An 18,373-nucleotide genomic window follows, 5' to 3' on the forward strand; every position below is an offset into this window, starting at 1 on the left:
ATCAGCCTTGTCCTTCCCAGTGTTGGAAGCTCATGGTCAGACACACACACATCTAAGCATTTCCAGTGTGCTGACTTTAACCCTTTGACACAAACTGTGTCAGCTGCACTGATCCTGCTAGTCCCTGTTCTCCGTTTAGATTAGCAGGACCACTGCAGATAATCAAAGTGGCAAAGGAATGCTCCATCAGCATATCACACTTAGCCCAAACAACCTCCCTCTGGAAGCCACTTTAATGGAATGGATAAACTTACACAGCAATGTAGCATCCTTCCATCCATATCTTTTTTCCCTCCCAATTCCCACTCCCCCACTTTTCTTCTAGAAAATCTTTGCAGATGTCTCAATCTCAAATTCTTCTTGATAATGTAATGCCATTGGTTTATTTGAAGAAAACATCCTGGGCATGGACATAGTGCCTTTCTCTTATCTCTGAATAATTGTACTTCCTAGTGCATTTAAACTTTGTGAACAGGTTGCATTCCAGCACATGCTTAGCTGAGAGTTTTCATTTTCGGTATAGGATCTGAACCTACAATCTCTTACTCCATTGCTCATCCATGAGCTAAAGGATTTCAAATAATGAAAAGAAATAACTGAAAATAAAGAAATAGTTGTATCTATTTGGCACATATTTAGTGCTCATTCCTGGCATATTGGGGAATACTGATATTCCCACAGACTTTTAAAAAATAATTTTCCAAAAGAGTGGAAGAGAACACTTTTTCATTTTTAATGATGATTCTTACTTTTTATCTGTAAATTAAGAAAGTAAGCAGAGCCTGAACTAAGTCCTTCCTTGGACCCAGCTCATTCTGGCCATCATTATTCCTCACGATCAGTTGGCTGGAGGAAGCAGCAAGAAATAGCTAAAAGCAAAAGACATAGGCCTGATACAGACAGCCCAAATAAAGCTGCTTCGAGTCACTTTGCAAGTATGCTATTTAAATGATACATGCGTCCTAAGAGTCCAGAAGCCACACCAAAGCCACACTCCAGTCCTAAAGACTGGAGTGCAGATTTGGTGCAGCTTCCAGACTCTTAGAACGCATGCATCATTGAAACACCATACCTCCAAAGTGACTCGAAGCAGCTTTATTTTGGCTGTCTGTATAGGGCCTTTAATTGGTATTTAGTGTTGAGGCTTTTGCAGAGCAAAGTTCACAGAGGCTGCATACACACTGCAGAAGTAATTCAGGTTGACACCTCTTTAACTGTGATGGAACTTGGAGAACTGTAGTTCTGTGAGACATTTAGCTTCTCTGCCAAAGAGCTCTGGTGTCACAATAAACTACAATTCCCAGAATTCCATGGCATTGAGCCACAGCAGTTTAATAGTGGGTTCAACCTGAATTATTCTGCAGATGCAGCCAGAGAGAATTACCAATTGCAATTTAGAATGCATTGTTTACATTTAAAACTTGACAGGTCTGCTGTCTCAGTAAGATCATATAGTCATGTGCTCAACAATGCCACTAACAGTAACATTGAACATGTCAATGTCTCTACACAGCCTCAAGTTACTTTATAAAACCTAATCCCTGGTCTTCAGCACTGGCTAATCTAGATAGGCATAAAGCATGTGTTCCAAGTTTACAGTTACATATAGTTACAATTACAGTTAAGAGTTAGTTATAGTTTAGTGTTAGTTAGGGTTACATGTGCATATTAAGGAAACAGAATTAATGACCATAGCTAATTTATATAAATGTAAAGTGGGTAATGAAGGCATCAAAATAGTAAAATATTTTATTAATTTTGGCTTACTGTATATATTCAAGCACACCATATATACTTGTGTACAAGTTGACCTCATGTATAAGCTGAGGGATGTTTCAGGGTCAAAATCCTGGATTTTGATATGATCCATGGATAAGTGTAGGGTAAAACTTAGGGGGGTATAAGAAAGGATAGAATGGGGAAAATACCACTTCCGTCCCGCCTTCTGTTTCTCTGGATCTCTCCTGACCGATTTCCAGGTGCTGGAGCAGAGGTTTTAACATCGGATTGAAAAAGGAAGCAAGTGGATTTAAACGGAGAGGTTTTTTCATAGGGAGCAAAGGCTTGTAAAACGGACCAGATAAAGAAGCAAGTGGATTTAAATGGAGAGGTTTTTCCTTAGGAAGCCAGGGCTTGCAAAACAGACCAGAGAAAGAAGCAAGTACAGTGGTGCCTCGGGTTACGAAATTAATTCGTTCCGCGGCCGCTTTTGTAACCCGAAAAGCCTTCGTAAGCCGAATTGCCATAGGCGCTAATGGGGAAAAGCCGCGATTCCGTGCGAAAAAGCCGAAAAAAGCACCAAAAGTTTTTTCGTAACCCGAAAAAACATTCGTAACCCGGAACAATGATTCCCTATGGGATTTTTTCGTATCCCGAAAATTTCGTAACCTGGGTATTTCGTATCCCGAGGTACCACTGTAGATTTAAATGGAGAGGGTTTTCCATAGGAAGCAAAGGCTTGCAAAATGGGCCAGAGAGAGAAGAAAGTAGATTTAAATGGAGAGGTTTTTCCATAGGAAGCAAAGGCTTGTAAAATGGGCCAGAGAAAGAAGCAAGTGGATTTAAATGGAGAGGTTTTCTGATAGGAAGGAAGGGCTTGCAAAACTGACTGGAGGGGGAAGGAATTGGTGTTCAATGGAGATTGGGGCATCAGGCTTGCTTGCTTTAGGACCCTTCTAAGCACTACTGCTGTACTGACGCTTATATAGGTCTACCCCAAATTTTAGGGTCAATTTTGGGGCACAAATTTCTCGACTTACAGTCAAGTAAGTTGACCTCATGTATAAATCGAGGGCAGGTTTAGGGGCCAAAATCATGGATTTTGAAATGACCCACGGATACCCATAAGTTGAGGGTAAAACTTAGGCGCATGTAACAAAGAATATAAAGGATGAAAGAAAGGAAAACAATGCCAAAGAACTTAGAAAATTCCAGCAGGCATAACTGCTCATACTAAAGACTGGATGGATGAGAGAATGGAGTGGGGATCAGTGCTTCCATGGTAGATTACACTCTTGCCTTTTACAAGGTGACAGTTCCTTTTTTAAAATAAGAGTTAAAGGACAGTACATACACTGACCCGTGGATAAGTCGACCCAGGTTTTTGGGTCAGTTTTTTTACCAAAATTTCTAGACGTATACATGAGTATATACAGCAATCATGAGTCAAAGCTTGCAGGACCAGAACAAGATTGTTAATAACAGGGACTCTTTGACATCTCCCATTCATACGGTCACTATAAATTGAAGCCAAATGACAGTAATCACAATAAAGCAAAGTGAATTAGGAAGGGTACGCTTGTGGTATGTGGACAAAGGGTTTTGAAAGCCATGGCCAGTCTGACTAATTTAGGAAAACTGAGGTAAAAGGAAGTAACAGGTATGTCTGGTTCCAATGCTACCACTCTCAGATGGTGACAATCAGCCTATACAGATTGTCCATTCAGGCCAGCCTGGGGGCAGAGTCAGCGTGTGATGTCCAGACGACATATGCCCCAACTCCGCTCCCAGGGTAGCGTGATGCTATGCGCCACTCCACATGGTACGTGGCATCACCGCACTCCTCCAGCGCTGCATCCACAGGATGCAGCACCAAAGGAGCTGCAGCTATCACGCCCTTTCCAGAGAACAAAAAGGGGCCACTTTTTGTGGCTCCTTTTTGCACCCTGGACAGGCCAGATCAGGGCCACAGTATGCGGTTGCCACACCCCCAATCCAGCGCAGTTGTAGGTGGCTGCAGGCTGCCCCTTAGGGGTGGTCTGGTCAGCCCCAATATTTCTGAATTACCCATTAAGCCTGGTAATAGGTATGATAGCCTGGTAATAGATATGTTTTACTCTGTGAACACTTTGATTTAAAAATTCAACATTATGTTTACCTTGATCCAAAATGTATGCTCATTTCAAAGATAGAACAACATACTTACTGATTTCATTGTATTTAAGCACATTTTTACATTGTCATTCTCCCATAGTATGTTTGATTGGCAGTGGTGGGGAATTTCTGTGAAGAAAACATGTATATTTATAATGCAGTACTCAAGGGCGGTTAACAACAACAACAAATAATGTAAAACTGATGTTAGCCTGTGCTGTGTAGCTATGACCAAGATTGCTACACAGACACATTTTTCTAAATGGTTACAGCTTGATTCAAAGTTAAAAGATGTTGAATACTACTTGTTCAATTATTTCTGCCTGGACTGGGGCTTCAATATGTTTTGGCTTCCCAATATTCACCAGATTGAATGCCACCTCAGGCCCTCTACAGACTGGCCATCAAGGCTGCCCTGGGGGCAGAGGCAGGGTGTTGCATCCACATGACTCATACCCCTGCTCTGCCCCCAGGGCACCATGATGCCACATGCTGCTCCACACAGTGCATAATTTCATGGCGCTCCTCTGGCGCTGCAGCCATATGATACAGCACCGAAGGAGCACCGTCAAGCTGCAGCAACATGGCTATGGCAGCCTTTCTGACACAAAAAGGAGCCAAATCAGGGCTGTGGCATTCTGTTGATGCAGCCTAGAATTGCATTGGCTTTTATAGCTACCACATCACACTGTTCACTCATGTTCAGCTTGTGAGAATTTTTCAGTTTTCTCCTGGTACCTGAATATCCTAAAGTGTTTCAGAGGAATTATGATATGGAGAAAACCGTATAGGCTGCTTGCCTGCATCAATGCCCACCTTGCCTCACTTTGCCTTGCCTTGTCGTGCTTTTTCCTGCCTGGCCTCTCCTTGCCCAGTCTGTGGGGGCCCTGCTTCCTTCACTGTTGGGGCACTGTTGGTCAGGGGGAAGATGGGCAGCCACTCCACCATGGACCTGGAGGTTCATGGACTGGCCCTCCTGGGGACCCTCCTCAGGCAAAGGGGGTGGCCCAAAAGCTGCCTGGCTCTGTCCTTCTCTAAAGGGTCTTCCAGACGCTCCCAGGAAGCCTTCAGGGATGGCGAGATTATAAAGCCACCACAAACCAAGGCATGTGTCAGGGAGTTGGGGGACTCATTAGACAGTATCCTTTTTAAAAAAAAAATTGACAGCTTATGCACATCTTTACAACTGCAACTCATGTGCGGATGATTAGATTGGCATTTTTTTTAAATTAAAAAAAACCCTATCAGTGTGGGAGAAGGTTAGGGTTGTTTTCCCCTCTTTCATCAGCAATAAAATCCCAAGGTGAACTTATTCCAGGGTTTCTGGCAAAGTTTCTTCAGAGGGGCTTGCCATTGCCATCCTCTGAGACTGACAGAAGTGGGGGACATTTCCCCATAGAGTGTGACGTAGGTGCACATCATCTGATTGGCAGTTAAAAAAAAACCCGAATACTGTCTCCATGTTAAATTGCTATGGAGAGATTCTATTGGGGTAAACCTAATGGGTACTTTGGACCTTATCACACGTGGGGGGGGGGGGGGAAGGTTTGCAGCTCAGATCTGCAGTCACTCCTGTTCTAGCAATGTAAAGCATGATGTTTTTTCACACCAGATCCAGAGTCACTCTTGTCTAGCAATGCGAATAAGGTAAAAATGTGATGATTTACCACACCTGGAAGTCAGTTCTTAATCTTAAAATTTTATTCGGTCTTTGACCAGCAATATAGTACAGAATGCAATTGCAGCAATACAAAAACAGAATGTAATTGTATTATTTGTACATTGCTACTTATATAATAAAAACATTAAAAACAGAATTAAGGATAAAAAAATAGAATGTGTATACATGCGGGTAAAGCAGCGAAGGTTGAGTAGCACAATATGTTTCTAGCTCCGATAATTTCTATTTCAAGCAAGTCACCTGATGCGGATTCAAGCAAAGGGAAGTGAGTGCACATTGTATTACCACACGGGAGGGTTCAACGATTCAAATCGGCACCCTGCGGGGAAAAGGGGGCGGGGCGGGGCTCCCTCCTCTTTCCCTTCTCCCTGCAAGTGTCGGTGCTGGTGCAGGCACCCACAGGAAGGAAGGGCCGGGGGGCTGCCTCCTCCTCCTCCCTCCCTTCCCGTGGCTGCAGGCACCCACGGGGAGGAAGGGACGAGGGGGCTGCCTCCTCCTCCCTTCCTTCCCGCGGCTGCAGGCATCCGCAGAGAGGAAGAGATGGGGGGCTGCCTCCTCCTCTTCCCTTCCTTCCCGTGGCTGCAGGCACCCGTGGGAAGGAAGGGACGGCTGGCTGCCTCCTCCTCCTGGGAAGTGTTGTTTGCAACCTGGGCCGTTTGCGGTGGAGTACCGGAGCAATAACAAAGCTGCATTCCACACCAGATCAAGTTGCAGTGCAATCAAAGGGAGCTTGGAAGCAAATTCTCTGAAGTCCCTTTTTTTACTGGTTTTACCAAATTGAGGGGTCACTTCAGAAACACTGCTGAAGCGCCTTGCAAGGAGCTCCCATAGAAATCAATGGCGTCTGATAACACATTTACTTTACGACGTGAAACCGCATCGTTGGAAGTGCAGTCATGTCGGAAATGAGCCTGAACTGACCCAGAAAACCATCAGAAAGCTCCGTGTGATATACTCCTTTGATTCAGTACTGCATCATTGAATTTCCCCACATCTCTGCAACAATGCAAGTGTGAACAGCACCATGGCTGCATCCGCACTGCAGAAATAATGCAGTTTGACACCACTTTAACTGCATTTTTGAATGCTATGGAATTCTGGGAGCTGTAGTTTTGTGAGACATTTAGCCTTCTCTATCAGATAGCTCTGGTGCCACAAAAAATACAATTCCCAGGATTCCACAGCATTTAGCCATAGCAGTTAAAGTGGTGTCAAACTGCATTATTTCTGCAGTGTGGATGCAGCCCATCTTTCACCAACAGAATTAAAACTTAATTCATGCTGCTGCTGCTGCTGCTCCTCCTCCTCCTCCTCCGTTGTTGTTATTATTATTATTACCTATGTACATTTTTACTTACATATTACAAACTACATACCACAACAGCAGTAATAGGACATTGCCAGAGATGACATTAGCAAGGGCTGAATATTACATTTCCACTTATTACAATTTAATTAAAGAAGATGCAGTTTAAAAGAAGTGAAAATGTATATACTTACTCTCACAACGAAAGTCATAGCCTCCATTAACTGTCACTTCCCAAAGTACCTTCTTGTATCCTTTTTCACAGATGCAGGTGGATTTATTGAAAGGGATAGCATTGCGACCGCAGAATATTCCATCATCTCCGACGTTGCCACTAAAACCATGGTCTTCATTATCACTAAAAAAGTCTGTGGGGAAGGGCATTTCTATAACAAAAGATCAGCTCAGAATGAATAAAACATATTGTGACTGTGCCTTTCTCACGCCAGGACTATTAAGCCAAGAAACTGGAAGGTCTTGGGAAGATATAGATGATCAGAAAGCATAATAATGTGCCTTCTTTGGTGTAGAAAAACATTAATACAACAGTGACATTAAGAAAGTAAAGAAAAATGAATTAACTATGCTTTTATTTCCAACTGCCAGTAGTATATCTTGGATAGATTCCCCTTGAAGAGAGGTCAATTTCTGACTAAGAAACAGTGATGAACAATGTGTGGTGAAGGGTAGCAAGTGACTACCACCCCAAGCAGTAATGGAAGGGGGCAGGACCCACAACTGTTATATCAAGAGGCATCAGATGACAGTGGAGGAATGAAATAGTTGAACCAGAAAAGATTGTCCAGGGATGTAGAGATGGCATATGACTCCATGCCCCACCAACTAATAATTCTCCCCCATTTGAAAATTTCCTTCAGTCACTGAATTTCTAAAATTGCAGAAAGTGAAACACTGAAAATCATTCACACCTATAATTCTTGTATTTGCTGTGTTCAAATTTCCTTAATAACTTTTGTCTTCTCCTTTTCTTTGTATGTCTAAACTCCATTTTATTTTTGGATATCGAGAAAGCATTTGATTCAATTAATTGGAATTTTATGTTTAAATTGTTGGAAATCATAGATGTGGGTCAAACTTTCTTAAAATGCATCAAAACAATATATTATAAGCAATCAGCTCAGATTATAATTAATGGGGAATTATCAGAATACTGTAAAATTATGAAAGGAACACGACAGGGTTGTCCTCTCTCTCCTTTATTATTTATTTTATGTATGGAAGTACTTCTTAACAAAATTCGTAACAACAAAGAAATTCGAGGAACAAAGATTAGAAATATAGAATATAAATTACGAGCGTATACTGACGATTTGGCTTTAACAGTAGAAGAACCAAGAGAAAGTATACAAAAAATAATGATAGAGATGGAAGAATTTGGGAAGTTCGCGGGATTAAAGGTAAATAAAACAAAATCCAATTTTTTGTCAATAAATATGTCTAAAACAGAAATAGAAAAAATACAGAAGGATATAGGATGTATACCCAATAAAAAGGTTAAATATTTAGGAATAATAGTATCAGGAAAGAATTCAGAATTATTTGATAACAATTATGAGACAACATGGAAAAGAATAAGGGAAGATTTACAAAGGTGGAAAACTCTTAATTTATCTTTGATGGGTAGAATTTCGGTAATTAAAATGTCTATATTACCCAAATTAAATTTTTTATTTCAAAATATTCCAATAATACATAATGATAGAATATTCAAACCATGGGAAACAAAACTCTCGAAATTTATATGGGGAGGGAAGAAACCAAGAATAAAATGGAAAGTGATGAAAGATTCGAAAAACAGAGGTGGTTTTGGTGTTCCAGATCTTAAATTATATTATTTTGTGTGTGCCTTTATATGGGTTATAGATTGGATCTCTCTTACAGATAAAAAAATGTTGAATTTGGAAGGTTTTAATAGAATATTCGGATGGCACGGGTATTTAGCTTATAACAGAATAAATGTAAATAAACAATTTGAAGCTCATATCATTAGAAAATCATTATTATTAGTATGGGAAAAAATTAAAGTAAAATTTTACACTAAGATCCCAATTTGGATATCACCCCAGGAAGCATGGAAAATTGAGATAGTTTCAAAGGAAGGTAATTCATTAAAATATTCAGATTTACTAAAATGGGATGATCAAGAACCTGAGATGAGATCAGTAGAGGAATTGCTGGAAAAGAATTATATGTGTTCTTGGTTTCCTTATAGACAACTCAAGGAGAGATTTAAAATAGACTTAAAAGACAAAGGAATCTGAAAATGAATTAGATAAAATTATTTTCAAATCAAATAAATCAAAAATATCTAAATTATACTCCCTACTTCTAGAAAGAGAATTAGAGGATGAGGTTATAAAAGAATCCACAATAAAATGGGCAAGAAATATAGGGCATTCCTTGAATTTGGAAAGTTGGGAAAGGCTTTGGGGTAATGATATCAAATTTACCGCCTCAATGGATATAAAAGAAAACATATTTAAAATGACACATCGTTGGTACTTATCACCTAGTAAATTGGCAAAAATGAATAAAAAAGGGAAGGGTAATTGCTGGAAATGTAATAAAAGGATTGGTTCATTATATCACATGTGGTGGACATGTACCAAGGCAAATAAATATTGGAAGATAGTACATAACTCAATACAGAAAATTCTTGGTACACAAATTCAATTTAAACCAGAACTATTTTTGTTAAGTATTTTGGAAAGTAAAGAAGAAAGGAAACATCTGAAGGTCTTACTGTATTTGATAGCTGCTGCAAGAATTGTATATGCAAAAATGTGGAAAAATAAAAGAAATCCCCTCAATAGATGACTGGCTGAAAAAATCTACAGAATTGCTGGAATTGGATAGGTTAACAAACGTTATAAGAGGAATTGAAGCTGAAAAAACAAACAATGATTGGAATAATTTTAAAATCTCTTGTGAAAAATACTGGTCATAAGTGCGGACATCTTGATGAAGTAAAGAGTTATAAAATATAAAGATATTAAGAATTGAAAGTGAGAATACAAAAGGAATAGCAATTCCAATAAATTAGAATTGATGGGAGGGGGGAAATATATATAATGTGTATATACACATACACACACACATTATTATTGTTATTATTCATTTTCAACTCTTTCTTAAGGAATATCTTCCTCTGAGGGTCTTATTGATTTACGGCCGGTACATAATGATATTATATTCATTATTTTACACCCCAATTAATATAAGTTCACATAATGGTTAAGTCAGATTAATCAAAATGAACAATAGAAGAAACTAAGCATTGGTCCATAGTAAATAATTATTTACATATATATACAAAGATAATTTGTATATAAATTGAAACACAGGTCAGGTAACTTGAAGAAGCAGACGAAGAGTCTGCTATAGATAAAGAAATTCTCGGGAGAAAAAGCTCAAATGATTGTCAAGTGAAAAAAAAAACTATAGATGGGATGGGGGAAGGAGGGGTTTATTATTTTTTTAATTAAATATTATATTTCTGTTGTCTGGGATTATTACACTCCTTTTGTCTTTTTCTTTCTTTCTTATTATTTTCCTCTTTCCCTTTTTTTTTTTCATTATGAAAAATATAAGGGGGGGGGGGAAATAATAAGAGGATGTCTCGGTTGTTAAACTACTAGTTTTGTTTTCTGTATATAACATGAGATATAAGATTGATGACGATAAACAATGACAAATAGCTTGTTTGTAACTTCTAATCTACACCTAATAAAAATATAATAAAAAAAATAAACTCCATTTCTAAATGCCCAATGAAGGTTTTAAGTTACTGAAATACTAGAAATTTGTGGGCTGAAGGAAAATGTCATCGGAAGGGTCCAAATATTATTTGGAGAGGACAATTATCTCATTTTGCCTCTATAATAGTGACAGACCTCAGCCTGCCATAGCCAGAATGAGTCAAGTGTATCAGTGGAACATTCCTTCATTTAGTATTGCTAGTTATTCAACAGTTGTGTACCTGCACGGTGTTAATCCATTTGCATCCCATCTCTAGTGCACAGGTGCCAAACCCACCATTTTCTGGATTTTATTTTGCAATGGAGTTGTGGTGGGGATGTGGCCCTTCATGGTCTTCTGTGTATGTAGGAGAACTAATGCAGCCCCTATGTGTATTTTGCACATGGGGTGAATCTCAGATGCCACATCCACTGGTAAATTTACCTGCTGGCTCCAGGATCCCCAAGATCATCCTGAAGCTTCCTGCTGTGTCACAGGACCTTATCACATGGGTTTGTAGCTCAGTCACTCCTGTTCTAGCAATGCAAAGCGTGATGTTTTTTCAACCAGATCCAGAGTCACTCCTGTCTAGCAATGCGAATTAAGGTTAAAATGTGATGCTTTACTACACCTGGTTGCTTTTCTGTTGCCCTTCCGAACTGAGGGGGAAGCAAAGTCAATTCTATTCCAAACAAGTCACGTGATGCAGATTCAAGCAAAGCAGAATGAGTGCACATTGTATTACCACACCGGAGGGTTCAACGATTCAAATTGACACCCTTGCACATGCTCAGTGAGGCTCTGGATGCTGTCCTCCTTCCCTGTCCCCTCCTTAGCTGTCATCCTTCATCAGGATGAAGAAGCAGTCAGGGGATGATGGGAAAGGTGGTAGGTTGGCAGAGGTGAGATGGGGATGCAGGAGCAGTCGAGAGATGATGGGATGGGTGGCAGCAGGGGGTCACTGGGGCCAGGACTGGGATGCAGGAGAAGGCAGGGGATGATGGGATAGGTCGCAGGGGGTCTCTGGGGCCAGGATTGGGATGCAGGAGAAGGCAGGGGATGATGGGATAGGTCGCAGGGGGTCACTGGTGCCAGGATTGGGATGCAGAAGAAGGCAGAGGATGATGGGATAGGTCACTGGGGCCAGGATTGGGATGCAGGAGAAGGCAGAGGATGATAGGATAGGTTGCTGGGGGTCGCTGGGGCCAGGATTGGGATGCAGGAGAAGGCAGGGGATGATGAGATGGGTTGCTGGGGCCAGGATTGGGATGCAGAAGGCAGAGGATGATGGGATTGGCCACTGGGGGTCACTGGGGCCAGGATTGGGATGCAGGAGAAGTCAGGGGATGATGGGATAGGTCACTGGGGGTCACTGGGGTCAGGATTGGGATGCAGGGGATGATGGGATATATTGCTGGGGGTCACTGGGGCCAGTATCGGGATGCAGGAGAAGGCAAGGGATGATGGGATGGGTGGCAGGGTGGCAGAGGGGGCGAGATGGGGTGAAGGAGGAGGAGGGGGATTATGGAGTAGGATGCAGGGGGCCAAGGGGAGTGACATCGGAGTGGTTTTTCACACCAGACCAATTCGAAGTGAAATCGAAATGAGCTTGAATGCGAATTCTGAGAATTCACTTTTTTTCGGATTTCATCAAAAATGAGGAGTCACTTTGGAATCACTGTGGAGGCGCCATGGAAGGAACTCCCATAGAAAGGAATGACATCTCATAACAGATTCACATTGTGACGTGAATCCGCATTGTTGGAAGCGCAGTCACATCGGAAATGACCTGCAAAAGTTCTAAAAATCTCAGTGTGATAAACCTCACAGACACCCAGCCTGACTCACCTGTACTTAACTGTTGAGTAGATGGTCTCTTAGCTGGCGGTTGTTCTGTAATCTTCGCAAAAGGGTATTCAGGTTCAGCAAGTGGCGGAATTAATGTATCCTTCATATCAGACTTCCTAGAACCACTTGTTCTATACAGGGCTGTCAACAGATCAAGAATCTCATTAGTTAAAGGAGCCCTGTGTGCCTGTTATTTTCCTATCCAGACACATTACTAAGACAGGGAGTGTGGGCTTTTTCTAGGACAACTCAAACACAGACAGATTCAAGCATGGCAAATACAGCGTGAACACTGCTTTGGTTTTGAATCACTCCATCGATTTGAAATGATCCAGTTAAAAAATGGGTTTATCCCTAATGTGAATGAGCCCTCAAGTAAAACTACTAAAAACAAGGAAAATTTTAGCAAACAAAAGATGGGAACAATGGCTTCTAACTTGCCTGTCTGTAGTTCTTTAACAACAACAATTTCTATTCTCTTCTTTCTATTATAACATTATCGCATATCATAACAACACACTTAAAAATAATACCTACAATATAGGGAAAAATCAGTTCTAAAAAGCAAATCTTGATTTTGCCATTTTATAAGAGACACCATTTTTCTACACCACTGTATTTAACGGGACTTGAGCATCCATGGATTTTGGTATCCATGGGGTGTCTTGGGACCAAACCCCAGTGGATCTATTATGATAAACTGGCAATGGTGAACACTGTCTATAGCAAACTGTTGGGAAATGAAGGACACCATTTCAGTGGCCACAAATGTCAATGTAGTTTAGCTGACTCTGTTGTGTAAGTAAGATTCTGAGGGTGAATCTACACTGTAGAAATCATGCAGTTCAACACCAGTTTAACTACCATCCTATAGAATCCTAGAATCTGTAGTTTTGTGAGGCACTACCATGCTTTGGCAGAGAAGGCTAAAGAACTTGTAAAATTATAAATCCCAGGATGCCATAGGATGGAGCTATAGCACTTAGTGTCATCAAACTGCATTATGTCTACAGTATGGATGCACCCTAAGATTTAGTATAGATTATGGTTTTGATAGACCTGTTGGTGAGTGAATTCTGAGAGGTTCAGATTCTTGTTAAAATACAGGAATACATGGGGATGGGAGGTGAGCCTTAGAGTTCTGCACAGATGCTACTGTATGTACAAATGTTCATGTTTTCCTGAGCATTCATGCATGCAAATACACATACATTTCTTCTGATTTCTGTTCTCTTTTTATTCTGCACTATTTCCGCTCCATTTGTTTGCCCAGACACCTGGGCTACACATATAGCTTCTAATATATAGTGATAAATATATGTGATCCCAAGGTCTTTTCTCATACTCCATCATGTAAAATTATTACAAGGAAGATACATATCTGCACCAGCTACTACCACTTAATCCTACGCTCATTTACTGGGAAGAAAGTCTCATTCTATTCAGTAGATATTTGGTTCTTCCTCCTGGGCAGTTGTACATAAAACTACAGCCTAGGCCTGCAGACATAGTCATGCTTATATGGAAAGGTCTCATCCAACCCAACCACACTGCCTATCTCATTGCGCTGAAGTGAAGTGTATTTAATGCAAAAACAGCTTCCTTCTTAAGTAGCATTCTGCAGGAAGATAATTCTTTTTAATGATGCAAAACAAGAATGGGCACAATTAGTCCTCGAGCCTGTTTTCGTGGCCAACAGCCCCTCCAGATTCCTCCAACTACCTTTTTTCTTGTTTAAAAAGTATAAAAAAGTGTATTCCTCTTCTGGAAGTTTCCAAAAGCAGCAATTAACCTTTTAAATATGTTGGAGGGGCACCTTGCACTATTTACTATTTAAAAATACCATTTATTTAAACAAATGGGGAACTTCCAGACATTTCTGGTTGTTTTTGCTTTTGGCATTTTTAGAAGTTTTCACAGACCACAGAGTTTCCCAGGGAATGGAATGTGGCCCCTTGACTTACCACAGTTGCCCATAACTTCTTTAGTATCACCATTCCACATCAAAACTACTAGGCTGAAGCATATCCAACATTCAAGTGCATTCAAAAAATCAGGCTGAAAAGTTGTGTCCTCTCAACACGATCAAAGATTTGGTGTGAAACTGTCCTTCTCTTGTGAAGACAGCCTGCACTCGAATTTGGGATTTGGTCCTGCATCATGTAGATGGCTCATAGTGAGGTTAATATTTCGGCCATAAACTCTTTATCCATAGCCTTGGAAGGGAGAGCTATTCTTACAAGCAACATTTTTATAGCCATGTATGTTTCTGGATCCTCATTTGTGTTTTGTTTTTATGCATAGTTTAAATCCTCAGCCAGTTTTCTTGGCCACAATAGGCTCAAGATGTGTCCCATCCAAGAGTACATATCTTGGGACAAAAGGTCCTGAAACATTACTGCTGCTTCTAGGGATTCCATGTTTGTGGGGGACATGCACAGCCTGGCCAACTCTGTCAGATATGAGCCTGTGGTGGATCGATAGCTGTTTGCAGCCCAAAGCATCCACTTGATGCTAGTTTCCTGATTTAAGGATCCCAACAAATCTGCCATCACATGAGCTTCTGTGATGGAGAAAAAGGTTTGTTCTTGATTGGACGTTGCTTCCAATTTTTGGATCCTGGCTGCCAAAATGGAATTTTCCTCCTTGAGGAGGTTGGCTTGGGCTACCAACTCTCTAATCTCTCTCTCCATTTTACTGGCGGAAGCCCTTGAAATTTTAGGAGCTTATCTGTGTCTATAGATGGGCAGAAAAGCTGAGAAAACTTAATATTCCTTTCTTTGAAAGAATGTCCTCCAAGTCTGTCATGAAGTTGTAAAGCCTCCTAAGGCTTCCACGTGATGGGCTCAGGGTTTAGACCTAATTTTTAGCCCGAATTGGTGGGGACCTTAAAGGTGTTTTCCACTGAAGAGCCTGGGTTACAACCACTTGCTCCAAATCAAATTGGCAAAGACCTTTTAGGGGCTTCTTGGTGTTCCCTCCACCTTTCAGTTGAGGAAGAGTTCAAAGCCAAGACACCTCTAGGGTTCTGACTTTAGGATTTTTCTTTCTATCCTGCTCAACCTTTTAAGCTTACTTAATATCTCCTATTTGGCCCAATCCTTTTGAGCTTCCTTATGCACTGATGACTAATATCTTGGACCAGGCAATATAAGTCAAGACTTACTAATTCTGATCCCTGCCCTCTGTAAAGTTCTCCATATGCTTTCACTGAGCCATGGACAAGGAGCTGCCCAATACTTACTGGGATGCCTTTTAGGGATGCGAGGGTGCACCTGGAACTTTCGCCAAGTGTGATAAGTAGGGTGAAGATGGGAGGAAGTCCCTGTTTGGGTGCCACCTGTAGAGGAATCAGACAAAACCAGGCATCTGGTATGGGATGATTTAATTGATCCCGGTCAACTCAATTGACACTTGTGGCCAATACAATTGACAACAAACTGGGCAAGTCCATTCTTTTTATAGACAGAGACAAACAAGTAAGAAATACAGGATGGCTGGATAATCATGGCATGGCTGGTTAACCATCTGTGCCTCAACCTTTGGGTTTGTGTACTTCGTAATAGTTAACTTTGTAATTTCCTGAGAGGAAGAGTCAGATTAACTTTTATGTCTAACTAGCTAGGAAATTCTTCTTTCAAATCCGTTAGACGAATGGCTTCTCATGTTTGCATGAGTGCTCAATCAATGTCTCTCGGCATGTAGGAAGGATTTCCCAACATAATTGGCCTGTGTAGACATGCCAGCTGTTAATGATCCTAGATGAATATTTAAGAGGGATGGTGCAATAGAAAACACATTTTCCCTTAAAGAAAGCAAGCTGCCAGAGATAAAACACATATCAGCAATTACTTACTTAATAACTCTTTCCCAGAGCCCATGTGCTGTAGTGGTTTGAGTGTTGGACTCTCAGAAGCCAGAGTTCAAATTCATGTTTAGTCATGGAAATCTAGGCAAGTCACACTTTTTCAGCTTTATAGAAAGGCAATGGCAAGTTTGGCAACCCTGCTCTGAATAAATCTTGCCAAGAAAACCCTATGATAGGGTGGCCATAGGTCGGAGTCAATTTGAAAAAAACATAATAACAACTCTCCCTCACCCCAACCCCTATAGAAGAAATGATTTCTACCTGTAAATTTTCCATCTGCGTAGATAATTACAAATCCAAGGCCTAAGAAAGTGATCAAAAGGAAAACATTGCTGTGTTATAAATCTCCTTATTAGATTTAAAAAAAAATGCAGGGCAGACTGGGCTGAGAATTAAGCAAAAAAGACACAAAAAAGCAGTAAGCTCTTCCTTACAAAAATGTATGCATCAGTCTTCAAAATGTTAGAGAATTCTACCCTTTTGCTGAAAAAGACTTCATCTAAGATTCTTTGACCATTTTGACATGGACCTGGATCTGCCACTCTCTTCCTTTAGTTATCATTTATTATTCATAATATTTATAACCCTAATTACAAATCACCAGCACCTGCCACTTCCATTGAAAACAAGGTGTGTCTGAGGTTTCAGTTAGATGATCATCAGAGGTGCTTGTTTTGCCATAGGTGGTTTGATATAGACTGAAAGCTCCCATAATCTACATTTTAGAAAGTCATTGTGGTTTCATGTGTGCACAGCAGTCTTTCCCCCTACCCTCCATTCCCACAGATATTAGAGGAAACAGGAAGTACCAGATGGTATGAAAAACAAAACAAACCCCTATACTGACAATTAGTTTATATGAATATCACAGTTTCTACTCTGGTCTGCTGTGTTTCTCTGGGGGTCTGGAAAAAGTAATCCCAGGATCTGCTTCATTCGAGGAATCAGAATGATGCATCAGGTGCATCTTTATTTTGTCCACACCAACGTGTGGCATAGTGTTCACAAAATTTTTCTTTCATGTGAGATGCAAGGACTTGTTCTATTAGGAAATACATTCTAATGCTAAAATAATTATGTTACTTAATCTTCAGCACCAGAATTTAAAGTGGTTTTAAAGAATTACACTGCCCTTCATAATTTGTTGTTGGTGTTAAGGCTCCCTACAACTGGGACTGAGTTTTCTGTGGATTGCTTACATTTTTATACCTAAATAGTATATAGGAAACTGGGTCTGGTTTTTTTGCTCCTCTACCTCTGTATAGTTTACTCTTTCTGACAGGTTCTTCATAGTCTCTTGTAACAGAAATTTCAGGAAACTTAGATTTCTAGGATTGGCAGATCAATAGGATTAGCAAGAGGACCTAGTAATTGAAAATCCATAAGTTTATTTCCAGTTGTCGACAAAGGAAAACATTGAACTCGGTGGAATTCAAGTTCCAAAAAGCTGAGAACCCCGAACAAGACAAAATGGCTCTTTTTATATTATTCAAGACAAAGAAGCTTCTTCAATACACCTGATTGGCTAATTACAATTTAAACATACAGAATTCTTACAATCAGAACAGAAATACATGCATACATTAAAACTGCATCATCACGCCTTACCCCTCCTGTAGGAATTCAGTGGAATTCATCCTAACCTTGCTTCTGAATGTCAACTATGTATCCTTACCTCAGTAGTTTATGTTATGTCTTTCTTACTGGTGCCAGCTTCCATCTAGGTCAAGATGCAATCACTATTCCTTTCCTCTAATTTTCCCTAAACTCCAAGCCTTTATTTCAAAAACCATCTCTCTGGCTGACAAAGGTGACTCCATCTTTCTATAGTTGTTATATTTCAACAAGGAATTTCCACCACACTGACAGAAAAGCCTTTCTCATCACTTGATCCTTTTAAGTGAAAATACCTGTTTGAGCCTGGAAACATTTCTATGCTATACCTTGCATATGTTATTAGGAAATTTCCTACTCACCCAGAATAAGGCAGCTGAGTGTGCTCCTCATGGTCTTGTTTGCACTGAGCAAATGAATAGTT

The 18,373-nt window shown here is 40.4% G+C and overlaps 1 protein-coding gene across 1 annotated transcript in view; it reads right to left on the bottom strand.

The window, feature by feature from the left end:
- The window catches only part of ADGRE3 (adhesion G protein-coupled receptor E3), a 41,340-nt gene extending 22,992 nt beyond the window's left edge, over nucleotides 1-18,348 (bottom strand). Inside the window, exons 1-6 of the mRNA XM_042463947.1 lie at nucleotides 18,312-18,348; nucleotides 16,597-16,638; nucleotides 15,712-15,807; nucleotides 12,468-12,608; nucleotides 7,055-7,228; nucleotides 3,926-4,002 (exon numbers count right to left, since the gene is read on the bottom strand). Coding sequence (XP_042319881.1) covers nucleotides 3,926-4,002; nucleotides 7,055-7,228; nucleotides 12,468-12,608; nucleotides 15,712-15,807; nucleotides 16,597-16,638; nucleotides 18,312-18,342 — 561 coding nt within the window. The 5' untranslated portion in view covers nucleotides 18,343-18,348. The remainder of the gene's footprint in view (nucleotides 1-3,925; nucleotides 4,003-7,054; nucleotides 7,229-12,467; nucleotides 12,609-15,711; nucleotides 15,808-16,596; nucleotides 16,639-18,311) is intronic.
- Between the last annotated feature and the right edge of the window lie 25 nt (nucleotides 18,349-18,373).

This window comes from Sceloporus undulatus, chromosome 4, assembly GCF_019175285.1.
Source record: "Sceloporus undulatus isolate JIND9_A2432 ecotype Alabama chromosome 4, SceUnd_v1.1, whole genome shotgun sequence".
Lineage (NCBI taxonomy): Eukaryota > Metazoa > Chordata > Lepidosauria > Squamata > Phrynosomatidae > Sceloporus > Sceloporus undulatus.